The 27,304-nt window shown below is 47.9% G+C and overlaps 1 protein-coding gene and 1 non-coding gene across 8 annotated transcripts in view; both read right to left on the bottom strand.

Moving 5' to 3' along the window:
* Positions 1–218: 218 nt before the first annotated feature.
* MED24 (mediator complex subunit 24) overlaps positions 219–27,304 on the bottom strand; it is a 30,801-nt gene continuing 3,715 nt past the window's right edge. Inside the window, exons 1-27 of one of the 7 annotated variants that reach the window (XM_063110572.1) lie at positions 23,185–23,240; positions 22,468–22,732; positions 22,299–22,381; positions 14,560–14,598; positions 14,156–14,229; positions 13,379–13,611; positions 13,178–13,234; positions 11,592–11,703; positions 11,296–11,446; positions 10,913–11,026; positions 10,315–10,362; positions 9,825–9,907; positions 9,443–9,529; positions 8,874–8,985; positions 8,250–8,392; positions 7,712–7,749; positions 7,192–7,274; positions 6,636–6,814; positions 6,419–6,518; positions 5,925–6,100; positions 3,597–3,861; positions 3,044–3,225; positions 2,774–2,864; positions 2,354–2,453; positions 1,332–1,412; positions 886–1,034; positions 219–757 (exon numbers count right to left, since the gene is read on the bottom strand). In XM_063110572.1, the coding sequence (XP_062966642.1) occupies positions 641–757; positions 886–1,034; positions 1,332–1,412; positions 2,354–2,453; positions 2,774–2,864; positions 3,044–3,225; positions 3,597–3,861; positions 5,925–6,100; positions 6,419–6,518; positions 6,636–6,814; positions 7,192–7,274; positions 7,712–7,749; positions 8,250–8,392; positions 8,874–8,985; positions 9,443–9,529; positions 9,825–9,907; positions 10,315–10,362; positions 10,913–11,026; positions 11,296–11,446; positions 11,592–11,703; positions 13,178–13,234; positions 13,379–13,611; positions 14,156–14,229; positions 14,560–14,598; positions 22,299–22,381; positions 22,468–22,597 (3,027 nt within the window). In that variant the 5' untranslated portion in view covers positions 22,598–22,732; positions 23,185–23,240 and the 3' untranslated portion in view covers positions 219–640. Of the gene's footprint in view, positions 758–885; positions 1,035–1,331; positions 1,413–2,353; positions 2,454–2,773; positions 2,865–3,043; positions 3,226–3,596; positions 3,862–5,924; positions 6,101–6,418; positions 6,519–6,635; positions 6,815–7,191; positions 7,275–7,711; positions 7,750–8,249; positions 8,393–8,873; positions 8,986–9,442; positions 9,530–9,824; positions 9,908–10,314; positions 10,363–10,912; positions 11,027–11,295; positions 11,447–11,591; positions 11,704–13,177; positions 13,235–13,378; positions 13,612–14,155; positions 14,230–14,559; positions 14,599–22,298; positions 22,382–22,467; positions 22,733–23,184; positions 23,241–27,304 lie in introns of those variants that run through there. The other 6 variants (XM_063110575.1, XM_063110576.1, XM_063110570.1 and 3 more) reach the window with 6 other exon arrangements.
* On the bottom strand, positions 7,354–7,457 carry LOC134389880 (small nucleolar RNA SNORD124). Its single transcript, XR_010024833.1, has one exon. It is a non-coding gene; the product is annotated as a small nucleolar RNA SNORD124 (small nucleolar RNA).

The following is a 27,304-nucleotide window of genomic DNA, read 5'->3' as shown; positions in this document are numbered from 1 at the left end:
GTTGACTCTTCGTCACCTAAGTCGTGTCTAGGAAGGGAAGCTGCCCTTCCCTAGCTGGGTGAACAAACACGGGAACCTGAGCCCTGTCCCCGCCCCCCAACTCTTCCTCCTCCACCACCTCCCGCCTCACCACAGGACTGAGCCTCTCCCCGGCCACAGCACAAGGAGTCCAGGGGGAAGATGTTCCCCACCCCAGTCAGCACAGGCTCCGACAGCACTTATGGTCACACAGGGACCCACGAGGATCTTTATTTAGGAGTGAGCTGAGGTGGACTTCTCCTCGTGTAGCACAAAAAAATACATGTATTTATATGCATACACACTACACATCTAGAAAGTTCCTCAGAGAAGCCTGCTCCTGGAATGGGGGTGGCGCACATGACCGCCTGGGGCTGAAGAAATCAGCCACTTGCGCTCTTCAGGGACTTGCAGAAGGGAGAGGAAATTACAAAAGAAGACACTGGGAGAAATCTTGGTGGTCAGAAGTTAGGAGCAGGGGAAAGATCTGGAAACGATGCAGGATGCTTACATCATGCAGATGTGAGCGACGATGTCTCATCTTTTCTTGCAGTTCCCTTCCGAGGTGCCTGGTGCTGGGACCGTCACTGGGCCCCGCCTGTGGCCGCTCACTCCAAGCCTCTCAGAGTGCAGCAATGGCTTTGGCAGCCACCTGGCGGCCTAGGGGCAGGCTGAGGTCCGTGATAGCCAGAACCACCTTGGGACTAGACATGGCTGACACCTTCACCAGTTCTGATACCTGCCACAGACAGACAGATGAACGGGTGCTCACCAGGGCACCTCATACTGGGTGCGATGTCCCAGGAGGCTGGCCCCTGAACCCCGACTCTGCCAACTTGCCACACCACCTGGTCGGGGGCTACTCACCGTGGTGAAGGGCATGAACTGCAGGATGCTGGCGCGGCTGCCCTGCTCCAGGCAGTCCACGCACTCCTCCATGAACCACTGCACGAACTGGGTGTGGGGGCCGGCAGTGCGCGAGCCCAGGATGGATGAGATGAGCAGGAACAGGTTGGCTGTGCAGATGGGGGAGAGCGAGAGGAGGAGAGTTCTGTGAACGGGTCTGAGAAGAGGTCAGACTCCAGGACAAGGTGGGACTGAAAAGGGAGAAGACAGAAGTGCTAAGAGCACCCCAAAAATGGGGACATCAAAGAGAGGAAGTATAAGAAAACAGCTGGCGAGAGAGGAGGGACTGGATGCGAGCCTGGGGACGTGGGACAGCCAGCGATGGGGGAATGGGTGAAAGGTGGGGAAACGTGGTGGGAGGACCCTTCCAGCTGACGAGGGTCCAGCAGCAGGGGAAGAGCACTCACCCAGGACTCGGTTCAGAGGGTCCTTCATGTTGACAGTGTGGAGCTGGGAGGCCGAGAGGGAGTTGCTCATGGAGCGGTCAGCTGGGGGATGGACAGAGGGAGCACTGAGGACACGGCCCTCACCCCGTTCTTTACCCTTCATGGTAACTAGTGCATGGAGAGCCCAAGAAGATGCTAGATCAAGAGTCACAGAGGGGCCCTGAATCCAGAGAGACCCCACGGTAGATGAGAGAGAAGAACTAACATTTGGTGAGCACCATCGGGGACCAGGGCCAATCCTGGTGCTTCCCATGGATTAGGCCACTTAACCCTCACAACATCCCCCTGTAACAGATGAGGAAACTGAGACTCAGATTTGCCAAGTAACTAGTGAAGGGTCACAGTTTGTAGTTGGCAGACCCAGCATCTTTTCCTCTGCTCGAGAGTTTAGTTGGTCCCCTAGTCCCTAAAAAACCTCACAGAAACTTCCAGGAAAGTGAGAAGGTAACGGCATCCAGGGGAGTCAGGGTGGGGGACGGGTGTTCTTTGGGCAGGAAGAATGGGGGTTGCTCCACATCCCAGCCCGGGCCTCTCAGGGCATGTCTTAGGGGAAGGAAGGAAGGTCAGAGCTGGTGAGTCAAGGCAGACTGTGCCTGAGGCAATAATTCACTTGGGTGGCCTGTCATCCCCTCAACCCTGCAATGAGGAAGGTGGGGGAGGGACAAATGGGGGGCTGGGATGGGGCTCAGGCAGAAGAGCTGCAACCCTTAGGGAGAGATAACAGCAACCTTTTCTCCAGGGGACAAACCCATCATACACTCTCTGACCAGCCTGCAAAGACTCCTACAGGACAGTTGGTTAGAGCGTGCTGTTGGGTGTTGATAACATCAAGGTCAAGGGTTTGGATCTCCATACCGCCAGCCACACACACAAAAAAAAGACGCCTGCGGCTGGGGCCTGCAGCAAGCTGCTTCCCTCGGGTGGAGTGAACTCCCAGTTTCCAGGGAAGGAAGCAGTGGCCGCTGGCCCGGCCACACACTCACTGGGACTTGAAAGCATATTGGCATCGTCTTCATTGGAGCTCAGCAGTCGCATCAGCTTGGATGGCTGCACGTCATCCAAGGGGAAGAGGCTGACATAATCCTGGAAGGCAGGAGAGTCACTGTTACACACCCGCTCCTGAATCCCCACGTCTCCAGTTCCCAGGAAAGAGGAAGGAACTGTGAACTGACCACAGCCCTCAGTCACACTGCCAGCAGGTCTCAGGCCCCCTCTCCTCACCCCTCCCACAGTCCCAGTGGCAGACAGCAAAGAGCTCCTTCCAAGACCCTCTCACCCAGGGCAGTCTGGGGCCCACACAGGTCACCCCTCCGGACCCTCAACCAACCAAGTCCTAAGGGCAGGGACCATGGCTGATTCCCTTTGCTGAATAAACACCCAAACAAATGAATGGAGGGCCCCACCTCAATGTCTTCACGGTGCCTCTTCTTTTGGCGGGAGGACGCTTGTCCCTTGTGGGAGGAGTAGGAACTCAGGGCACACCACACGGCCAGCCTAGCAAAGGGTTCCAGGAAAGGGGGTGCAATCGGAGGGGCCCACACTGGCAAGCTGCATCCCCAGGCTCCCCACATTCCAGCTTCCTGGTGATCCCCGGCAAGGGGCACCCAGCTCTGGGGGACAGGGGCTTGAGGCTTGGGATGTGAGAGACAGGCAGGTGCTGAAGGGAACCCTACTTGGCGAGGGCAGTGCCGGGGGGGTCCATGAGGCTGTGCCACTTGGAGGAGTCGGTGAGCAGGCCGGGCAGGATATGGCCCAGCAGGACCAGGGTCACCTGCTGCATGTCCAGACAGAAGATGGAGTAGAGCAGCTCCACCGCCCGCAGTGTGTGTTCCTTCCGTGTCTCCTTCAGCAGCTCCTGGATGGGCAGTGAGGGGGCAGTGTAGGAGCTGAGGGCCCTGATCCTGGGCCTCTGAGCCCTCTGCTGCTGCAGCCAGCTTTCTGGAAAGGTACTGGGGGCCACAAGCTGCTCCATCACTCACTTTACATCACAGCCTCCAGCCAGAGCTACCTGAGAAGGCAACTCCCTCAGGTGAGCAGAATTCCTTCCCTCTGTATTCCCAAGAGGCTTCCCAGCTCACAGCAGCCTCTCAGAGAAGCCCAGGTGACCAGGCTAGGTGCTGGGGAGTCAGGGGACAGGACCAAGTTTGGACCTGTCAGGTATTTTTTCCATGTCTCTGAGTCTGGGATACCTGTTCCCCCAGCCTACACCCTCCCCAGCCCAAGTACCTTAATCAGGTTGTTGCAGAACCAGTAGACACCTCCCATGTGCAGCAGGGTGTCAAAGATGTGAATGGAGCGGCTGTCCACCCAGCCCTTCTCCAGCACCTTGGCAAATATGTCCGTCAGCACCTCCTTGATGGGTCGCTTGGGGGGCAGGAGGTTCCAGTAGGGCATTGTGTCCACTCCCGTGGATGGGAACTTGATCTGCGTGGCTGTCTGATGCAGCACGTCAGCACACATGTGCTCCAGGATTGAGCTCATGATCACCACCCTGGGGGAGAGAGCCTGAGGTTCAGGTCCCAGGTGGGGGGAGAAACAGCCAGGCCAGGTTTTTTTTTTTTTTTTTTTAGATGACCGGTAAGGGGATCTTAACCCTTGACTTGGTGTCGTCAGCACCATGCTCACCCAGTGAGCTAACCGGCCATCCCTACATGGGATCCGAACCCATGGCCTTGGTATTATCAGCACCACACTCTCCCAAGTGACCCACGGGCCAGCCCAGCCAAGCCAGATTTTGCCTGGACTCAGGTTACAGAAATATTCCTAGGGCATTAACCCCATTCTGTGCTGAGGAAGCCCTGACCCTACAGCTCTTTTCCTGGCAAGGATGTCACCTGCCAGGCACAAAGCCTATTAAAGGGGACGGGGCAGGGGCTTTCCTCCACTAGGCCGTTCCGGCAATACATTCCTATTTTCTCTCTTTCTCTCTCAATCTCCAATTTCCCCCATCCCCCAGGACAGGGCCTGCCAAGCCTCTGGCATCAATCAATGCAATCACTGCCCCTGGGCTGAGTGTCGGGGGGTCCCCACCCAGACTTGGCCTCCTCCCAAAGTCAACTGTTACTTCCAGAAGAGGGCCTGCCCCACCAGACTCTGCCCGGCCTCTGGTCGCTGGGCAAATATAAGTGCATATCCAGGAATTTTCTCAGGAAAGGAGCCTTTGAGTGTGAACAGAGACGTGGGTCTGAGTGCCAGCTGTTCCTGGAATGCTGAGTGGCTCTGGGAAAGTTGCTATGACTTGTAGGGCCACTTCTTCCACCTGCACGATGCAACCACAGACTTCCCACTATCTCTCACCCAAATAGGACTTAGGGTGCTTAGAATGGATTACATTGGAGCAAATGCTCATTATTAAAGGGGTGGAGGGGATGAAGAAAGAAAGGAAAAAGGGAGGCAAGGGGAAAACAGATGTGATTTTACAGACCCTCCCCAAACCTCCTTAAAGCTAAATGTCTCCACTTCTCCCTTAGGAGATACCCTCAACGGCTACCTTGTGAGTCAACACTCAAAACGTAGGGGTTGATGAACACCCACGCAGAGCAGCACTGTTTGTGATAGCCATGAGATGGAAGCAGCCCGGTGTCATCGACAGATGAAAGGACACACCATATGCAGTACATTCATACAACAGAATATTATTATTACTCAGCCTTAAAAAGGAAGGAAATCCTGTCACATGCTACAACATAGATGAACTTTGAAGACACTATGCTGAATGAAATAAGTCAGACGTGAAAAGGCAAGTGCTGTATAATTCCAGTTACATGAGGTATCCAAAGCAGTCAAATCCAGGGAGGCAGAAAGTAGAACGGTGGTTGCTTGGTGCTGGAGGGAGGGGAAATGGGGAGTTGTTGTTTAATGGGTACACAGTGTCAGAGTTGCAAGCTGAAAAAGTTGTGGAGATCTGTTGTATCACAACGTATATTTACTTAACACTATTAAACTGTACTTTAAACATGGTCAAGATGGTAAATATTATGCTATGTGTTTTTTTACCATACTTTAAGAAAAAAAAAAAGAACTTATTGGTTGTGTGAATAAATCAATACCACTGAGTTCAACACAGCTGAAAAGTCACCTGGGAGGTCCTCTAAGCCCCTGAAGAGCCAGGGAAGGAAATCATCACAAAAGACAGCTGCATGTTGGGGGAAGGCCTGTAAAATCTACAGATGAGCTCACAGTTCCTAGACAGTGATACAGCTCTGTTACTCTGATGAGCTAGTTCTCCAGAACTTGAATTCCTTGAGGGCTATATGATTATATGAGCTTGAGCACTATATGAGCTATACAATTATAGCTGCTTGGGGTCTGCATTTCTGGCACACAGCAGGGGCTGGATTATAAACAGTCCGGGCACAGAGACACACACCGAGTATTTGCTGAGTCAGGTGTGTGAATACGTGACTAAGAAAGCGAGTGAGAGAGGATGTGAGCCAGCGAGAGTGAGCAGCCTGCTTGGGAAGGTAAGAGAAGAGAGGAGTATTGGTTACTGGAGGTGCTAACTTCTCATGACACACCTGCAGGGGCTCGGAAGGGAGGGGACGAGTTACTGACCTCTCATTGTAGAACTGCAGGGTGTTCTCACTGTACAGTGGCCCTGCCAGCTGGCGGATCATCTGCAGCGACTTCTCACGCTCATCCAGCCCCAGCATCCGGACATGGGCCACAAGCCAAGCCACAGCACACACCGCCAGACTGCATACCTTTCCCTTGATATTATCGGTGATTTTCTAGGGGAGGAGGAAAAGGGTGATGGGGGCTACTATCTCCCCTTCCATGGCTATTGTGTGCCCCAGCCTCTGTGGGTGGCTAAGTGTGGCAGGTGGAGTCCTAGGCTGCACTGCACACCTTTCTCCACCACAAGTGTGATTTTCCCAGAGCTACCTGGGTGGGTGGGAGTGGCTAAGTCTAAGATTATAGGAAAAATCAACACCAAAACATGAGCTCCTGGATTAAGGGTCATCTCGTTCTTACAAAATATTACAAGCTACCAATAACTGGCTCCATGTTTCAGGGAAGAAAGAAGGCTGCTGGAAAGGCGGGGCTACCTGGATGGACTCGAAGGCCAGGACCCCATTCTCCCAGGCATTGAGGATTTCCAAGATGGCCGCAGAAATGCTGAGACAGGCTTCATGCCACTTCATCTGCCTATGGGGGTGGGGGTGGGAAAAAAGTCACCACAGGGGAGCATGGGATGGACTTAGGGGAGGGCGTCTTGGCTCTGCCTCCACCGCCACCCTTGGAGTGGGAGCCCAGGCCACTAACACCAGCTTCATCTCCGAAGAGTTGTTGAGCAGGGCCACCAGGGACTCCACTTTGGTGGAGTTGGGCCAGAAGCAGGGGTGGTCAGGGTTCAAGATCTTGCCCTCCTCAGGCATGCAGGTCTGCATCCAGGTCTCAAAGAACGGCACCTCTGCTCCTGTGCTCGACTCGGACAGGATCACCTGGGAGTAGGGGGAGGGAGAGGCGCCTGACAGAGCTGGGCCTGGGACTGCACCTGTTTCCTGCCACGCAGCTTCTCCCCTCCGAGCCTGAAGAACTGGGGACAAGCTGGTCTAAGGGAGGCAGGCAGGGGGCTATACTGCCACCTAGTGGTTGGTGTGAACGCAGCACTGAGGATTCGGGATGGGACCAAGGGGCATCTATTGCCCAGGGTGGGCAAACGAGGGTGGGTAGCTGATTTCTGAGGCCAGTAGAACTAATTGGCTTGGGAGACAGATGGGGGATGAGGGTGAAGTAGGGGAGAGTTCCTGTTTGTTTCCTTCCCTCTGCCTCTGCCCACCTGGCACCCCCTAATGCCACCTTCTCTTCTCTCACTCACCTCAGAGCCATAGGTCTGGGCCACGTGGCACAGCATGAGGAAGGAGATGTCAAAGAGCAAGGCTCGAACTGAGGCTGCTTTGGCTGTGGGAAGGATACAAAGGCTGATCCTTCAGCCTAGGGCGGTGGCCCAAAGCCCTCATCTGGTCAGGAGGGATCAGGATTTGCCTCAAGGAAGGTCAGGGACCAAGTGGCTCCTTCAAAGCTCTGAGGCTCAGAATCCTTTTCTTGAATCTCAACTGGAACATCATCCCTTCCTTGGAATCAAAGACTCCTAGTACCCACCTCCCCAGCGCCCAACCACATCACAAAGCAGGCAGGAGGGAGGCAAAGGGATAGTTTTAGAAGAGTACTTTTCCAGCATTACCCTCTTTCAAGGCTCCCCGAAAGCTTCAGTCGGTCATGGCTCAGGGGAGGAAACAGCCTCCCAGGATGCGCAAAGGCGCCCTCCTCCCCACCTCTCTGCCTCCCCACCCCTCCCCAGGGCCTATGGGGTCTGTGGATGAGCAGAGTCGACTTACTGCTTTCTTCGGTGCCATGTGTCATGAACTCGTTCAGACTGTGAAAGGAACAGAGACAGGCTGCCTCAACCAGGGCGAGCGCTGAGCAGCAGCCGGCAGCAGGGGCTGCACACACTCAGAGGCGGTCACTAGAGTCTGAACTACCTGTTACACTTGAACACCATGGCTACAGAAAAAAGAATTATTTCTACCTATTGTTAAAAGATTTCCAAGGCCCGGAGAATGGCTCACTGAATAGAACAATGTTCTATATGTTAAATTCTAGGTCAACCAAAAAAGGCAACAGAATTTGAGAGCCCCTTATCAATAACCGGGCGTACCCGAATTCCTCCATGCCTACTGCTCAGCGTCGTCCCCTTACCAAACATCTCCACTTCAGCCTTGGCTGGAGAGAAAAGAGCCCTTTGGGTCAAAAGAACTGGCTCCTCCTCTAAGGTCTCTAGCTGGGATGTTCTGCTTAGGTCTGTGCATCTATTCTACTAGCTCCTCCCTTCACATGTGGCCTCCGCCACTGTGGTCAGGGCTCAGCCTTCCTTACTTGATGAATTTCCGGGCAAAGGATTTAAGCTTTCCAGTGGCGGCAGCAGCAGCCAGCAGCAAGTCCAGACTCTTCCCGGACAGCATGTGGCCCAGGACTCCCAACAGCCCCTCTGGGGACTTAGAGTGGTCTGCATCCATCGTCTGGGGACAGGACAGGAAATTAAGTCCTGAAGAACACTGAAGACCCCCCCCAGATACAGCTTAGCCACAATTTCTCTCTCTGCATGTTTCCATTATACCACAAGCTGCAATTTAACCTATATCTTTCTGACTCCATTCTGGAAAATCATTCCTAAAATTGATCTTTGCTGTCCAATCCATCCCTCTCACTGGAGTGAGTGTGGTGGAGTTCGGGGTGGGCAAGGTCACAACTGGAGATTCTCTGTGGTTTCCACACGAGAAGGTGTACGTGAAAGCACCTACCACAGTGCCTGATGCGCACGTGACACTCAACAAATGTTAGTTTTCAAAGGTAGCTGCCCTCACCTTCCCCTTTCTCTACTTCCAAAGAAACTATGTATAAAAGCCAGATGAGAGACTGTGGCCTCTATTTATCTGGAAGTGGAGGACAACCTGGAAACAGGAGAGAGAAGATGCTGGTGGCAAGAAAGGGAGCACTCACCTTGAGGATGTTTGTGACAGTGGGCTCTGCCCGGAGGATCAGGCTGGGATTGGGCTGGATGTTGGCATTTTCTCCTGACTTCAGGTGAGGTGCATGCTCCCGGTCTGCTTTGCTGTGGCCATAACCAATTGGCCAAGAGAAGAAAAGAGGAACAGAGAGAAATGCTTGACACACTCCCTAGTCCAACCCCAGAAGCAGAGGCGCAGTGCAGGTGAGAAGCACCTTCAGAACTTTTGGGGCTGGGGTGAAGTTTACGAAAGTGAAGGCAATTTGTTATTAGTCATTACATGTATTTTGATAGTTCATGTAAGATTAAAGGAAGATTTAAGATTTTTACTTTGATCACAAAGCTAGGTATGAGTTAAAAGAGCAGAAACTAAGAATGTAAAACTCTGGTTGGAAGAAATCAGCATCTTTTCCCTCCTATTCCCTTTACTCCTAGACATGGTCCCAGTCATTTGCAGCCCAAATTTTAGACAGAAGGGGAAAAGGCACCCAGCAGCCCAGTCTGGACATGAGAGAGGGAAGTCAAGGGGTCCTTGGGGCAGCCCAAGTGAGGACACACTTACCGCTTTGCCACAAGGTTGTTGACACTAGCTTCAGACAGAAGTCCCTGCTTGCTACATTCATGAACTAGGAAGTCTGTACAGTCACAGCTGCGAAGGGAAAAGTCGATGAGGAAACTTGGCAAACAGCTGGGATTTTTGAGGGATGGGAGCAATGGGTCCCTGCCCAGTATCCTGCCTCCTTCAGGATGAAGAAAATTTGGAGTGCCTGAGGGAAGGTAGAGGGGCTCTGGGTACTCAGCAACTAGGGAGCTGCTGCCTCCTGCCCCTGCTGGGGGCAGTGAACAAGGAGACAGAGTCTCCTGAGGCTTATCTGGCATAGAAGAGCAGTGGAAGAGGCCAGAACACTTTCCAATAAGGCAGGAGTGAGCGGGGGAGTTCATACTTGCAGCGCTGGTCAGCTTTGTCCAGCAAGGGTGTGAGCTTCAGCAGGAACTCAAAAGCACTGCTGACATCCTCGGTGAAGTCCTACAAAGAGTCAGAAACTTCCACCTGGTTTCTAGGTCCTCCACTCCTCCTACAGCCTACAGCACAAGCTCATAAGGACACCCTGCTGGACACAAGAGCCTGCAAGTGGGCTGGACAGGGAGAGTACGAGGCATCACTGCTCCTCGCCTGGCCACCCAGCCCCGATCATCTTGGGCAACCTTGCCTACTGGAGGGATCACCTGAGTTGCCTGCTGCCTCCTGTCTGGAGCCTGGGTGCACGTGCGTGGGTGTGTGAAGATGCTCAAGCACATGCATCCAGCCTTCTCTTGGCACAAGGACACATTATTGCCCAGCTAGGGTCTAAGTGACCCCTCCCTTGCCATTGTTTCTCCAGGACATCAATATCCTCACCTGCTCCCATGCCCCATCTCATTCCTTCCACTCACCTTGTCCCCATGAGAGTATTTCTTCAACTTCACCAAAACCTGTGGAATCTAGGGGGTGAGGCAGGGAAAACAGGAAGATGGATTTCTTTTCTCTTTCACCTAGCACTCAAGGCATCCCCCACCCCACTCCCGCCCCTGCTCTGGGGCAGACAGAAAGGAGCTCCTGCCCTGGAAGTGAAAGCACTCTTATAGCCAAATCAGAAAGCTGAGGGGTACCTGAGCACCATGGCCTACAGGACACAGAGACCCCTCCCTTCTGCTGACTCAACAAGGAAATGCCAGAGGCAAAAATGGAATCCCAACTCCACGGAGGATTGTGGCCCACTTTCCCTGGCTCCTTTAACTGCCCTGCACCAATCTGGCTATGACGGAGCTAAACATACCTCCGTGGTAAGAAACAACAGAGTCCTGCCAAGTGCACTAAATATAGCCCTGGGACTCTCAGAGAAAATAATCGATGGAAACTCGTGCTGGGGAACCTGGCAGGCTGGGCATGATGCCAGCACGGAGAAACACAGGACAAAGGTTCAGGGTGTCCCTGATTCTCCTGAGAGCCATTCCTAGACTGGCTCTCTGTTGCTCCCATGTCCCCAGGTACCTTGAGGAAGGTGAAAGCTGTCCACTTGAGCTCCTCTGTGCCCTCAGGAGACTCAATGAGACCCACAAAGCAAGCTTTCCAGATCTCCAGGACAAAAAGCGGGGTGGGGATATGCTGTGGGAAGACCCAAGGGTGAGGCGTAAGAGGGTCCCCGTGCCCCTGCATCCTGCTGCAGGCTCCAGGGATCCCGCTGGGTCAGAGACTTTGCAGCAGAGTCTCTCCCAAGCTCTAGTGCTGAGGACCAGAGACGTAAGGCCAAATGACAGAACTGTGCACGGCTGGCGCCCACTCTCCACCATGGATCAGGAGAAACCCTACTCCTCCCAGGGAGGATTAGAGTCCTCCCTCCTGTCCCACGTGGAACGGCCCTCGGCCCCTCCCACCTGCGTGCGCTTCACCATCACCAGCTGCTCCACCAGTGGCTGCGTCTCGCCAGTCAGGTTCATGGTGCCCTCGAGCAGGATGACCGCGTGGACAGTGGGGAAGCCAGTCTTGTGCAGCTGCTCTGAGTGCACAGACAGCATCGTGGGAATGCTGAGGGGAACACAGATACATATGGACAGTATTTGGGGAGAGAAGGTGAGAGCGGAGTGGACAGGGCCAGGTGACACATCTTCCCACCCACGCCCCAGGGCACTTCCTCTCTCCCATCACCACTGTCACCCTGGGAGCCAGGTACCTCCGAATGAGTGTGCCACACTGCTCAGCCTGGCTGCGGAGCTGCAGGTTGCTGAGATTGGCCAGGATCTCTCCAAGCTTCAAGAGAGAATGCTCAATGGCAGTCCAAGAGGCTGGCAGAGAAACGGAAAGGCAGCAACATGATAGATAACAGAGGAGAAGTAGAGCTCGGCCCCAAACTCCTCAACTTTGGCACTGCCTGGACCCATGAAACCACGCAAAGAGGCTTCCCCTAAGGATGCCATGAGGCCGGGGGCCTCAGGGCAGCACGCACTGTTCTAGAAGAGGAGTGAGCACAGGGGCTGAGCCCCTAGAAACCATTCCCAAAGGTCTGACTTTCAGGGGACGTAACCAGCTGACTTTAGAGACTAGGTCCCACATAACATGGGTAGTGGAAGAGAGCGGCAGAGGGAGGTAAGAGATGCAGTGGCTGGAACAGGGAGGGCGACCACAAATCACTTCAGGAGTGGGCCAATCCAAAAGGCTGACCCAGCAGAGGCCAGCATTTGCCACTCTAGTCAAACCGGGTTCCTAAAGGACCATCCTGCATTCACTCACCCCCTCGTGTGGCTTTGCTCACGTGGCAAAGTGCCTCCCCTGCCCCTCTTCCTCTCTCAGACTCCCACTGTCCTTCAAGGCTCTGTGCCCCCACTTCCTTTCACAACTTACCCAACTGGTCTAGACCACTGATCTCTCTCCCCTAAATGCCTGCACTTGTGGTCTATACCACATTATTTAGCACTTAATTATAAGTCACTTATCCTAGTAACAATTCCAGAGGGTCAAGTGCTTAATAATGGCTCCAACTAGCCCATTAACTTCCATGTAGCATGGGGGAAAAAAAGATAAGACCTGAGATCCATTAAAATTAAGCATTCATCCACTTTTTAGCCAATAAACATTTATCAAGTACTCAAGATAGGTAAGAAACTGTCAACATAGCCCATTTTACATAATGATTATCTTTCTGGACTTTTCACAGGCAATAAAACATACTTGAAAAAGTAATAAATATCCTAACACTGTAATAAGTTCCCCAACCAGGCCCTAAGACTTGGGTGCAACCCATTCTAGCACTCTTGTTACTGGAGAACAAGAGATCCTTAGGTGGTCCCAAGCCACCTTGGCTCCAAGCAAGACTATGGCCCTAGGACCCCAATGCTGGCAATACCAGAGTCTTCCCTCCCACCAGGAGATCTGTCTGTTCTCAGGCTCTGGAAGGCTCCAATATTTAACATCTGAACTTGAGTCAAGAAGTGCATGGCACAACAGTGACAGCAGACAGGCACCCAACAGGCCTGACAGCAGACAGGCACCATGTTTAAAGCAACATTTGAAAAGGTAACACTCAAATAAAAGAATCATTTGCTTCCAGACGATGAGTAACAAGGAGACAAACACAAGAATAGATGGTGTACTTGTCTCACCCTGATTTTTTCCACGGATATGACTTATTAGTCTTGCTCCCCACTAGCACGTATGTTTGTTGAGGGCAGGGACCCTGCCACATGCTCCTTTGGCAGCCCCCCTCCCCCCGCCCCCAGCACCTGGCATAGTGCTGGGCGTACAATAATGCTCAGTAAATACCTGTTGGTTGATTGGCTCGGGTGCCACCCTGCCCAAGTCCCTGGGATGTATGCAATGCTTATGGGGAGAAAAAAAAGGAAGTGGGATGGTTTCAGATCCTCCTGGAAAGAAGTGGGAGGGCATCCTGCTTCTCCCCTCTCAATTAAAGGACTGGCTATGGGAGCAACACCAGGTGGGGTTCAGGGGAATCAGGGGACATACAGGCCTCCTCTAGTTTGGCGATGTGCAGCAGGGCCCGGTTCTTGGTGCTGCTGAGGGTCTTCTCTAGGCGCTGCAGACACATGGCAAGCTGCTTCTCCCCAGTGGCTGGAGTGCCAGCCTCCAGCCCCTCCCGGAGCCGCTCTGCAGAGGCTGCCGTGCAGCGCAGCAGCCAGTGGAGGGCGCTGAGAAGGGCTCGACACAGCCCGATGCACTCCTCTGCTTTGCCGTGACAGCTACCAGGAAAGGATGCAAATCTGTGTCTACTCCAATGGCTGAAATCTGACCCACGCCAGTGTTCCCTAGAGTCTCCAGCACTCCCCTACTAGGAAATAGAGTTGGGAAGCTAGCAGAGTCCTGGGGAAGACGCCTAGCCTTTTCGGCTTCTACTGGCCAAGATTTTTTTTTTTAAAAGATGACCGGTAAGGGGATCTCAACCCTTGGTTTGGTGTTGTCAGCATCACACTCAGCCAGTGAGCGAACCAGTCATCCCTATATAGGATCCGAACCCGTGGCCTTGGTATTATCAGCACCACACTCTCCCGAGTGAGCCACGGGCCGGCCCTGGCCAAGATTTTGAATGAGCTACTCCAAATAGAGAAGAGGCATTATGTCCTAAGGGATTAAGTAGAAAAGGATGGCAACGGGTGGGTGCAGATGCGCAGGTGGGACGAAGAAATGTGGGAACCCAGAGTTGGTCTCAGTCTGTGTGCTAGGAGCTTCTCCTTCGCATTAAGATAATGCTGGAAACTTGTGACGTCCCCTCACTCCTGCCCTTACCTTAGTCGGTCACAAAACATGTCCATGATATTCAGCAAAGCCTGGACACACAGGTCCCGGGAAAAGTCATCAAACTGTGAGAAGAACAGTGGAGACGCTATGGAATGCCCCGGTCAACCCCCAGGTCTCACACAAGAGGCAGGTGGTACACTCAGGACTCCTGCTCTTCTATCCTCCAACCCTGGGTTTCAGACTCAGCATCTTTTCAGCACTGGAAATTGCCAGCATCCTCTTTCCAGGACCTCCTCCCTCCAGTGGAAGGCCAGCAATGCCAGCAGAGGCATTGTGTGCTGTCTGTCCGGCCTCAGAGGTCACATGATCAGAGCAGTCAAGGAGGTGGGACTTGTCCATCACTACCATATCTACCCCTCGCTGCCCCCACCTGTGAGTGGCTATAGTCATACCTTACTTATAGCTGTGAGGACAGAGGAGTAGGACACCATCTGGAGGGAAGGAAGAAGATAACGTTCAGACAACTAGTCTCCCAAAGCTGAGAGGAACAAACACTGGCACTTAAAGTTGCTACAGCTCTCCTGAAATCTCAACCCATTCAAGGCCTTCCACAACCCCCACTTTTTTTTCTGGCAGCTGGTGGGTATGGGGATCTGAACCCATGACCTTGGTGTTGTAAGCCTGTGCTCTGACCAACTGAGCTAACCGGCCAGCACTTAATAACTCATGAAAAGACAGGTAGTAACACTATGCATTGTCCCTATACTGCTTCTATGAGACTCGCTGCAAATGACATCATCAGCACAAGCCCATTGAGAAGATATTTTGGGGTACTCAAAGGTAGCATGGGGCTGGCTGGTTAGCTCACTTGGTAGAGCATGGTGCTGATAACACCAAGGTCAAGGGCTCAGATCCCTGTACCAGCCAGCCACCAAGAGAAAAAAAAGGAGCATGTTTTGTGTTCACAGGCCCCTCATTGTCCACAATAAGCAATGTTTAATTGGCTAACAGTGGACGAAAGAATGAGCAAGAGTGAGGTTATATTACTTTATTGCTACAACTTCAATGAAATGATTTTATTTGAGCAAGAACTAGAGACAAATGAACATTTCCTACACTGAGTGGGTAGTACCTGCACCTTGAAATAGGGAGTGAGTTTCACTACACAACTCTTACTCATTCTCTAGGACTTGTCCAAGACACCTTCCCTAACCAACCCTAACCTCCCACCCAAAGCTGAAATCCTTCCTCTGTGCTCCAAGTAATCCCCCTATACTCAGCATTATACAGGGGGTGCTTGCTGCCCCCACTAAATTAGGAGCTCCTTGAGGACAAGGATGCTTTTACTCAGAGACCACCACAAACTTGATGTTTGTAGGATGAATAAATAAAAATATACCCTTAAAACAGCATTTTCCAAAGTAACTTCCAAACCTGTACTGTCTAATAGGGAAGGCACTGGTCACAAGTGGCTGTTTAAATTTATAATAATTAAAGTTAAATAAAATTAAAAATTCACTTCCTCAGTCATACTAGTCACATTTCGAGTGCTCAAAAGCCACATGTGGCTAGTGGCTACTATATTAGCTCAGATATAGAACATTACTGTCATTGTAAAAAGTAGTATTAGACCAAGCTGTTCCAAAAGTTCCTCAGGATGTTAAGAAATGTTATGAACACACACACAGAGCTTCTGTGTGATAAAAATTTTAGAGAACCTGGATTAAACATATATAGAGAGATTTCTTTACTGTAGAACTTCTCAGAACTATAATATCCTTGTAGGGCTGGCTGTTAGCTCACTTGGTTAGAGCATGGTGCTAACATCAAGTCAAGGGATCCGATCCCCATACTGGCCAGCCGCCAAAGGATAAAAAAGAGATGTAATATATTTGCGTATGAGGAGAATCTCTAAGATGACTGATTATAAAATAAGCAATACCCTTCAAACTTATTTGACAAACAAATCTCATTTAATTAATATTTCCAAAATACATTTTGGGGAATTCAATTTGAACAATAAGATCCCTGAGGACAGTATTAAATTTATATCTGTTTTTCCTCTAGCAGCGAGCACAGGGCCTGGCACATAGTAGGTCTTCAGGAAGTTTTTATTGCTTTGAATAGATTACTTCTATTAATTAGATGCATTTTGAAAAAAATCTCTACCTTAAAACAAATTTCTGTTAGTAAAACCTATTCATCACCATCATAAGATTGGAGATCTAGTCCAAAAGAAATAATTTGTCCTGAGCAAAATCAAACCCTACAGAAAGTCTTGTAAGTTGTCATACTTTTAAAAAATAATTGCAACATGATGATAAAACATGAATAATACTGCAGAAAATAGTTATAATATTATACTCAAAATCAGTGGCAAAACATACAAAGACAAAAAAGCAGAATACAATGACAGAAATTATGAGGATAACCACCTGCCTCATGGGCTATCTCTGCTGGAGTCAAGACCTCCAAAGATTTTTTTTAAAAAAGCTAAATCAGCCTCAGTGACCTGAGTATTGTGAATTTTCCTTCCACGTATAATCTCTCCATCACCTGAATAGACGGCTCTCTGTTCAGACATCTTTAACTAGCATTTTTGGATGAACTGGAGCAAAACACAGATAGGACTTAAATACAATTAAGTGTTCAGAGCCACCATACCATGGAGTCATAACTAGCGTCTGACAGTGATGAGAAAATTGGGAGCTTGCCTGGGCAGGATGACCATAACGTTCCAGGCAAGCATTTGTTTATTTATAACTGATGTCCCCATAGCAAGCGCTTGGCAAAGAACTGAACGTTGTTGGACACCAACCTGTAAGGGGAGCTGGATGTTGCCACTAAAAACTGGCCCCAAACTACCAGGAGAGAAAACCCCAATTCTGTATGTTCTGAAGGATGCCAATAGCCAAAATATATTTATGGTATTCAAATCCTGAATTCTGTTCAGTACATTTTTGCTAACTGTATCAATAAAACACTGCTACGGCAGAGACCTAAAAATACTCTCCACGTGGTGAACTTTTGTTCACAGCAAGATTCAACCTGTTCCAGTCTTAACAGCTATGAGCTTAGAAGCTCTGAACCACCTCAAGCCCCCGAGGCTGGAGACCGTGTGGCCCACCACACACGTGGCTAGCTCCATCCAACCCCGCAGCTGCTCTCTAAGCCCCTCTGCTCTCTTCATATTCGACACCCCAACTGCTTCTAAGTGCCCTCTACATGCACAACACTGGACAAAGAGCCTCTTCACTCTGAAGGAAGAATAAATTGCTAATTGTGCACAGCACTTGACGAGTCACCAAGGCCTTTCATATATATTTATTTCTCTCTCCCTGTTACTTCAACGTGTTTAGCCTTCTTGCCTTTCCTATCTATCAGTGTTTACACATCTCAAGGTTCCTCTAGTTTGAAAAGAACTTCCTGCAGACCCCACATTTCCACTGAACCACCACCCTCTCTGTGCTGTTCTTCACAGACATAAGGATTCTCTACACTCACTGTCTTCTCATGACCCCATGAGCTGTCTAGTGTCCAAACCAGAAACCCAGGCAACCCTGACTTCTTTCTTTCCTTCACTGTTCTCATCCAGTTACTCTCCAAATCCTCTCAGTGTCACTTCCTAAATTGCTCTCGAATTCATCTTTTTCTCCTAATGCCACTTCCTAAGTTTATGCTAGGATCATCTCTCACCTGAGTTACTGCAATAGTCTAAATCAGGACTTGGAAAACTACAGCCTGCAAGTCAAATCCAGCTTATCCCCTTTTTTGTTAAGAAAGTTTTATTAGAACACAGCCATGCCCATTTACTTACATATTGTCTATATCTGCTTTCAAGCTGTTGTGACAGAATAGTGGTGACAGAGACCATAATGGCCTCCAAAGCTGGAAATACTTATCTGGTCCTTTATACAAAAAATATGCCAGATCAAATAGTCTCCCTGCCTTTTACCTCCAACTCATTCTTCAAAATGCAACCAGAGTGATCTTTCTAAAATTAATCTGAAAATTCCCCAAATTAGTCCAAGTCAAGGAAATCTCAATTAAAATACAATAGGATTTTTAAAGAAACTTAACAAGTTGAGTCCAAAATTTGTCTAGAAAACAAAATGCCTGAAAACAATCAAGAAATTTTTGAAAAATAAAATAACTAAGAGAACTACTAAGGGAACTACTCACCCAACAAGGTATCAAAACATAATATAAAGTTATAGTAACAAAAACAATAAAGTACTGGTGCAAAAAAAGACAAATATATCAATGAAATATACTAGAGTGTCAATAAATAGACTCTGTCTATAAGAGAATTTAAAACATGACAAACAATGGCCTACTATTAAAATAAACATATGTAAGCCAATTGTCCATCTATTTGGAAAAACAAGTAAGTTTGGATCCCTTCCTCACACCACAATAAATTCTAAATGGATTAAACAAAATAAATACAAAAAATAAAAGTCAAGTATTGGCAGAAATTAGAAAATATATTTAGATCTTTGGAGCAGTGAAGTCCTTAAACAAGATGAAAGCCACGTAGGAAAAAAAAAGGTAAATCTGAGAATGAAAACATTAAAAATTTCTACATGTTAAGAAAAAAAATTGCAAAGTTAAAAATTGATAGAAATTTAAAACTTATTAAACTTACTAAAATTTAAAATTTATATGTGGGTACTTCAAAAAGTTCATGGAATGATTTGTATTATCTTTTAATTCTATTTTTCCATGAACTTTTGAAGTACCTTTGTATGACAGATAGGGTTACAAGATAGATTATATTAAAAGATGCTTAAAAATCAGTAAGAATTCTTTTTGATGTGATAAAAATGTTCTAAACTGATCATGGTGATGTTTGCACAACTCTGGGACTATACTAAAAGCCAGTGAATTGTATACTTTCAATGGGTAGGTTGTATAGTATATGCATTCTTTCTTTCTTTCTTTCTTTTTTTTTTTTTGTATTTTTTTGTATTTTTAAAATGCATTATTTCTCAATAAAGCTGTTACCAAGAAAAAGAAAAGAAAGAGCTGGCCAGCTAGCTCACTTGGTTAGAGCACCATACTGATAACACCAAGCACCAAGGTCAATGGTTCAGATCCCCATACTGGCCAGCCCCTCCCTTCACCAAAAAATAAATAAATAAAATAAGAAAACAACAGAAAAATAGACAAATAATATATCTAAGTAATTAGTATATCTAATTAATTCAGAGATATACAGAAAGCCAAAAAACATGAAAAAATATGCTCAATATCACAATCATGGAAATGTATATCATAATGTGATGGAATTTTTTACCTCTGGAAAAAATTTTAAAAGCTTCTATCCAGCATTGGCAAAGGTGTGGACAAATGCTGTCAAACACTATGGAAGGGATATAGACTTATACAGTCCCTTTTGGAGGGTAATTTGCAGGATCTACTACAAGTTAATATGTGTGTGTTCTTCAAACCAGCAATTCCATTTCTGGGTATCTATCCTAAAGAAATACTCTCAGATATGCAGGCAGGTAGGTATAAGGATGTTCAGTGAAGCATCAATTGTAACAGTAATAAATTAGAAATAACCTAAATTACTGTACAAATGGAACACTATGCAGCAGTTAAAAAGAATAAGGTAAATCAATACAGCTAACATGGAAAGATGACACAACGTCAGGAAGAACAAGGAAGTATGAGAATTATGTGTCAACTAAGGAATGCTATTCATCAATTTTTTAAAAATAAACTACTGATACACACAACATAGATAAATCTCAAAAACATTTATGTTAAGCAGAAGACAGTACACAGACTACATACATACTATATGATTCCATTTTTATGAAATCCAAATATAGGCAATATCTGGTGACAGAAATCATTTGGTGGTTGTGGGAGAGGAAGACGGAATAGAAAGGGGCAAAAGAGAACTTTCTGGGAGAATGGAAATGTTCTGTATCTTGTTTTGGATGTTGGTGACATGGGTATATACAATTGCCAAAACTCACTGAATTGATCATAAGATCTGCGGATTTTATTCTATTGTATACAAATATAGGTAGACAGATAGATAGACAAAATCCTATCACTCTATTCTTCCACTTAAAAACCTTTAAATGATAACTCATCGCCCTAAGAGAAAGTCCAAACTCCTTAGCATCATCCACAAGTCCTTTGTGAGCTAACCTCTATCTCCCTCTCCAAACCACTCTCCTCCTTAAAGTGCTAGCCTATCGATCCAAGACCCTTGGGGACCTCCAAGACCTTTTCAGGGGCCTAGGAGGTAAAAACAAAACAAAACAAAACAAAAAACACTATTTTTAAAATACTAGGAAGTAAGGGCTAGCCACTTAGCTCAGTTGGTTAGAGCATGGTGCTGATAACACCAAGGTCCGGGGTTTGATCCCTGTACTGGACAGCCATAAAATAAATACTAAAATGTTATTTACCTTTTCACTCTCATTCTCTCTAATTGTACAGTGGAGTATCCCAGAGGCTCCATGAAGTATGATGATATTGTATAAATAAATGTGTCACCAACTGGAATATCTGTATAATTCAGTCATGGATATTTTCCGAATGACCAATTCATTATGTTACGAAAATCATGCATGGGTAAAAGACCTATTGGAAGTGCAAGAGAGAGAGCAACGGATATTAATGTTACCAAGTATAAAAGGTGCATGGATACGGCTTCACATTACCTGTTGAATTTTAGAGTACACTGTATCAAAGAATATCAACAGTTATCTGAAAAGCTTATTAAAATACTCCTCCCTTTTCAAACATCTGATGTGTGAGTCCAGATTTTCTTCATATACGTCAAGCAAAATAGTCTATTACAACAATTGAATGCAGAAGCAGATGTGAGAATTCAGCTGGCTTCTATTAAGCCAAACATGAAAGAGATTTGCAGAAGTGTAAAACAGTGACATTTTCTTCACTAATATTTTTTGTTTTGGAAAACATCCAAAATAAGATACAGAACATTTCCATTCTCCCAGAAAGTTCTCTTTTGCCCCTTTCTACTCCACCCCCCTTCTCCACAACCACTAAATGACTTCTATCATCAAATATTGCCTATATTTGGATTTCACAGAAATGGAATGATATAGTATATACTATGTATACTGTCTTCTTTTGTTTAACATAAATGTTTTTGAGATTTGTCTATGCTATGTATGTCAGTAGTTCATTCTTTTGCTTTTCATTTAAATGTTATTTATATCAACATGTAATGGGTTATTTTTCTTACTTTCAATAAATTCATAAATATTTTTTAAATGTGTTTTAATTCTTAAGGTGGCATATATGGATAGGTTTAATACACATAAGCAAAATATCTGTGTGAGTCTCGATAATTTTTAAGAGTGTAAAGGGAGTACTGAGAGCAAAACTGCAGCTCTAGCCATACTAAATTATTTTCAGTTCCTAGACAACATCATGTAGTTTTTGCCTCCCAGCCTTTCCATATGCTTTTCTCCCTGCTTTACACACTCTCACCAATCAGCTTCGCTGACTCACATTCAGGACTTAGTTTAAACATCACTTTTCGGGCCAGTTAGCTCAGTTGGTTAGAGCAGGGTGTCATAACACCAAAATTAAGGGTTTGGATCCCCATACTGGCCAGGTGCCTAAATAAATAAATAAATTTAATTAAATAGGCTGGCTGGTTAGCTCAGTTGGTTAGAGCACAGTGTTGTAACACCAAGGTCAAGGGTTCGGGTCCCCATATCAGCCAGCCAGCCACCAAAAAAAAAAAAAAAGAAAAGAAAAATTAAATTAAATAAACACCACTTCCTCCAGAAAGCTTTCCCTGATTGCTCAGACTGGATTAGGTACCCCTGTCATGTACTCCCATTGTACCAGCCCTAACCTTTATTATAAGACTGTCCTGTGACTGATTGCTTATTTACACATCTGTATTACCCACTAAATTATCTGTGTGCTGAAATCAGGTCTTGTAACAGCTATGCTCCCAGGGCCTAGCACTGTCTGGCACATACAAGTATATGTGACTATTTATTGATAGAAGAAGCAAATGTAATATTCATCACAACAAATGAAGTATTATTATTTTTATGAGACAACTGAAGCTCAGAGAAGTGATCTGTTCAAACAAATTCACCTAGAAAGTGTAAGCTGACAATTGTACTCCAAGTCTTTTACCTCCAAAACCCTCATGGGGAGGGGGGGAGTGTCAGTTTACCTGGGAACTGATGGCATACTTCAGGTAGGATAGGATAAGAGGATTGGGGGAAGGTCCAATCATGGCCTGCTCCAGTAGTGCTTCTGCAAGAGGAATAACAGAGTAAGACTGAGTGGTTACAACCTTTCTGGGTTTATTCCACCCCCCTTCCTTCCCACCTCACTGAGACCTGCCAGGTTGAGAATGTCCCATGTGGCTCCTTTGGGAAAGAATTTCTTCATGTTGATTGCCCATTGATAATCACTCCATCGCTCCTTCCAAGCTTGTAAAATGGCTTGCTTCAGGTTCACCACTTTCATGACTCCACTCTGGGGAGGCGGGGCCGGGGGCAGCCAGCTTTGAGGTGGAAGAAATGGAGCTAGAGGCTGGCTGGTCAGCTCAGCTGGTTAGAGTGTGGTGCTGATAACACCAAGGTCCAGGGTTCGATCCCTGTGCTACCCAGCCGCCAAAAAAAGAAAAAAGAAAGAAAGAAAGAAAAGAAAAAAATGGAGCTAGAGAAGAGATGAGGTTCTGATGAAAGAAGAGGGGAAGGCAGAGTGAAAAAGAATGGAAAAGATGAGGGAAGAATTTAAGCAAGGCAGAGGAACTAGAAGGAAAAAAGGGGAAGGGGACAAGGGAGAGAGCCTGTCAGGCTTTTCTCTCCTGAACGATCGTTCCTTGAACTGGGGCACTAAGAGGAGGGTGTCAAAGGGGCTAATACAAAGATGAAAGAGGGCAGCAAGGGGTTAAGCCGCCTCCGGTTTCCTAATTTCACCTTTAGCTCTTACTGTATCCCTCAGCCACTACCATCCCAAATCCAGATTTCTTCCCCCTATTTCCTCCTCCTTCCCCAACGCTGAAACTATAATTCCCCATTTCCTTTTCATCCACCCAAACTTAAGCCTACCGGACGATCTAGTTCTAGATCCTAGGCAGCGCCATTTTGGCACCTATCAAGGAGCTCCTTTTCTATTGGCTGGGAGTAACAAACATGAACCAATAGAAACGCAGCAATCGGCAGGTTCCCGCCGCAGTGTCTTCTAGGAATTGTAGTTCCTTGGACTGGGAGCGCAGTTATCTGAGCTAGAGAAGAAGCGAAGGGATTAATTTCGTCCGCATTGTTCCCTTCAGGGAGGACATCCAGGAGCTTCAGGCAGCACAGACTCAGGAGAATGGGGAGAGTTCTAAGGGCCGCTCGCTGCCAGGCGTCGCCCAATGACGTCACCGCCGGCCGGGCTTTTCAATCACATTCCTACACCCTTTCGTTACCCTGTAGTTAGTAGACGCAGCAAGGGTGTGGCATTCAGCAGTACGTTCTTTTTCTTTCTTGGCTTTTTTTTTTTTTTTGGTCCTCCTAACCCCCTGGAGCTACCAGAGTTCTTCTCATTTTCACACCTGTATTCCAGAAGCGACACTGAGGTGCGCTTAGCTGCACACACACCACTGCTTCACCCCCACATGTGACAGTTCTCCCAGAATCTCTTGGCCCTGCATACTGCTTGAATGCAGGGAAAAGTAAGGAGGAAACTGATGTTAAGGTTATCAAAAGCAAGGAAAGTCTGAGGAACTGTCACAGCCAAGAGGGCCTAAGGAGACATGATGACTAAACGTAATGTGGTATTCTGGATGGGATCCTGGAACAGAAAAGTTTAGGTAAAAACTAGGGAAATCTGAATAAAGCACGGACTTTAGTTAATAATAATTAACTGGTTAAAGCGCAGCCTTATAATACCTAGGTCACAGGTTCGGATCCCCAGACCGGCCAGCTGTCAAATAATAACATAATAATGTATCGATACTCATTCATTCATTGTTACAAATGTAACATACTAATGTTAAGACGTTAATAAAAGGGGAAATTGGATGCAGGGTATATGGGGGCCCTTTATTATCTTCAAATTTTTCTTGTAGATCTAAAACTGTTTTTTAAAAGAAATCTCATTGATCCCAAAAAACCATATTGCAGATTATTATGTCTAGGGATTTGGGCATTAGCTTTTCTTTCCCTCCATTGAGAAGCCCGAAAGCAAATGTTATCTGGCTCTGATGTCTGAGCTTCCCTATACACAGTCCTCAACCATAACCTGTCCTATGGACTGGTCATCCCTAACATTTACAAGCAGGGACAAGAGTAAATATGGAGGCCCCCAGCCAGTGTCCTGCCACCCTTCTTTTCAGCCCCTAATCCCATTCCCCTAGGAGCCTGATATCCCAGTCCACAAGTCCAGGCTCCACCCATACACACCAATGACCACCATTTGGCTTTTTTTTTTCCTCCTGGCAGCTGGCCGGTGGGGGGATACAAACCTTTGACCTTGGTGTTATCAGCACCATGCTCTCCAGCCAGCTCTGGCTGCCTTTGAGTGGCAAAAATCAGGATGAGTCTGGGAGAGCAGCCCACTAAGTCTCTGGAAGCAAACCTGTGGCCATTTGGGCAGAGAATAGCAGGATTGTGAGTATCTGGAACATAGTCTAAACAGGGAGATCAGGGCTCCTATTCTGAAGGGGACAGAGTGGATGGAGGAAAACCATATCATGTCCCTCTAAGATTGGTACTGCCTATGGCTTTTCTCCCTCCCCAGACACCCACCCACAGCCCCCTCCATTCTGCTTCCTTTGTGCCTGCCCAAGTGATACCACTGGGGAATAGTGTTTATACAAAACAGCTGCCAAATATGTGCAGCCAAAGTTTCCAAAGCAGGAAGGAGACAGAACCCGTACTCCTCACACTTAACCTCCAGACTCCCCCCAGCCACACACACTTACACTTGAGACTGCCACAAACCCTGTTTCTCTTCAGTCTCTCACATATCTGGCTCCCCTTCCTCTCCCAGGCCCCTCACTGTATGTACCTTTGCCTGCTCCCCACCTCTTATTCCTCTCCTGTTACAGCAGCCTAAGTCCCCCTGCCTTGAGCCATTCCTGGATCCTGCAGCTCCTCTCCCATCCCTCATAGCCCAAACTGCCCTTCTTGAAGAGAAACTGTCAACTTAGTGATATCTCCTGTTGGAGCTGGTGGGTGTTGGGTCCAGTCTACATGGTAGTAGGGAATATTTGGGCCCTAAGGATGAAGATATTTCTGAGATCAAACCGTCCCCTCTGGCAGGAAGCCTGGCAGATTTCTAGGGAGGTGCCTCCTCCCCACTTCACAGTGACAGGGAGGCAGCTTTTGTAGTCAGGCCATCTGCCTTCCCTGTCCCTGTGCCTCTCACCAGTAGCCCTTTCTCTAGGCTTGGCAAGATTTCCCCAAGGACTGGACTCCTATGTACAAGGACTCCCTTAGCTCTGGGCAAGGGCCATTTTCAGTTTCTCTATTTTGACCTTCCTGCCTCTCTAGTCTGTAAATATCAGAGACAGCCTTTCTCAACACCACCTCTTTTGTCCATACCACACTATCTTCCCAGGGATCCTCTTGAGCTCTCTGGCTTGCCCACCGCAACAACAGGCCTCCATGATAATCCTCCAGAGGGTGAGAGAAGAGATTCTGACATCCCCTTTGTGTGTACAAGGAAATGCCCCAGCCCCTCCCAAAGCCCCCTTCTACTCACCCCACTTTCTCTTGCTGTCCATTTCTTCTCCCTGAACACTGATAGAGGCTGAGCTCCTACCTCTGATCTCCTAGCCCTGAGCCTCAACCTCTTCCTCTTGTTGGCTGGTCTGGTTGGGGAAGGGGTCTGTCTGGAGAAAAGGGGTGGGTGGAAACCAACCAGGCAACATCTGAAGCAGTGGCAGAAAAGCAGCAAGGCCAGGGAGGGGTAAGAAGCTGTGAGGAAAAGAGATTTGGGGACCCATGGGCAAGAGGACTTTTCTGAGCTAGAAAAGAGTATAAGAAAAAGTGGCAAGAGCCCAGACCCAAAACCCAGAAACCCTGAAATCATTGGTAAGCACACCAGGCACAGAGGGTTTCGGCTTCCCTTCTATCCACGGGGAAACTGAGTCATTCCCCTCCCCTAAGTGGAACATTTTCCTCTGGAAGCTTGCCTGGGTCCCCCCACTATGGGCTGCAGGTGGATGAGAAAAGAGAGAGAGCTATTCCCACACACTCGCACATAGCTCCAAACCAGTTCCCTTCCCCTACCAGTCCCCACATCCAAATCCCTGCTTTCTATCTATGGTGGAGGATATGATGGGGGAGAGGACTACAAGGTGGCTGCACCTGAGGGACAGCCCCCAGATCCCCCACAGTTTCCTGTCTCCATCTTTCTACTGCCCATGAGAGTGAACCAACCCTGGGAACAGTTTCCTCTCTATCAGCCTGGAGGATGCCTCCCCTCTCCACGTTCCCAGGGCAGAGAAGAAGAGGGCTGCTGTGATGGTGAGGCTGGACAGTGGCCGGGAAGGGAGGCCAGCCTGCCATTTCCTTTGTACTGCCCTCCCTCCAGGCCCTGAGGGTCATTCTATTCTATACTCTTTTTTTTTTTTTTTGGTGGCTGGCCAGGATAGGGATCTGAACCCTTGACCCTGGTGTTACAACACCCATCTCTTACCAACTGAGCTAACTGGCCAGCCCTCTAATATATACTCTTGGCCTCCACACTAACTGTCCCATCCTCTCCTTTAACTGGGGCTGGGGGCTGGGGGTCTTCAGGATGGTAAGACCCAAACTCTGATGGTAAAGGAGACTGCCCCTCTCCCTCCTCCTCTCCTCTCTCCTGGTAAAGGCAGAATGAGGAGGCTTTATGGGAAAGTGAAATCAGAAGCTGGGAACATTTAGGGGATTCAATACATGGCACATTTAATAATGCTTTTTTAAAAAGTGTCAAGTGAATGAATAAATATCAGAGAAACCCTAAATGACAGCCTGGGGAAGGTGTCAGCTTCTTTTTCCACTTCTTGCCTCAGCTACCAAAAGCAAGGCTCAGCCAGGCCTAGTCCCTTCCTTGGCTCCCTCTTTTGTGACCCATAACCAGGGCACCTGATGGGACAAATGTGATTGATAGGGGAGAATTCAGTGGCCACTTTGCTCTTATCAGGGTAATTGTTTGCTACTTTCCCAGTCTCTCATCTCTGCCAGCCATTTGATCCCC

Source organism: Cynocephalus volans, chromosome 10 (assembly GCF_027409185.1).
Source record: "Cynocephalus volans isolate mCynVol1 chromosome 10, mCynVol1.pri, whole genome shotgun sequence".
NCBI lineage: Eukaryota > Metazoa > Chordata > Mammalia > Dermoptera > Cynocephalidae > Cynocephalus > Cynocephalus volans.
This window is presented reverse-complemented; position numbering and strand designations above follow the sequence as displayed.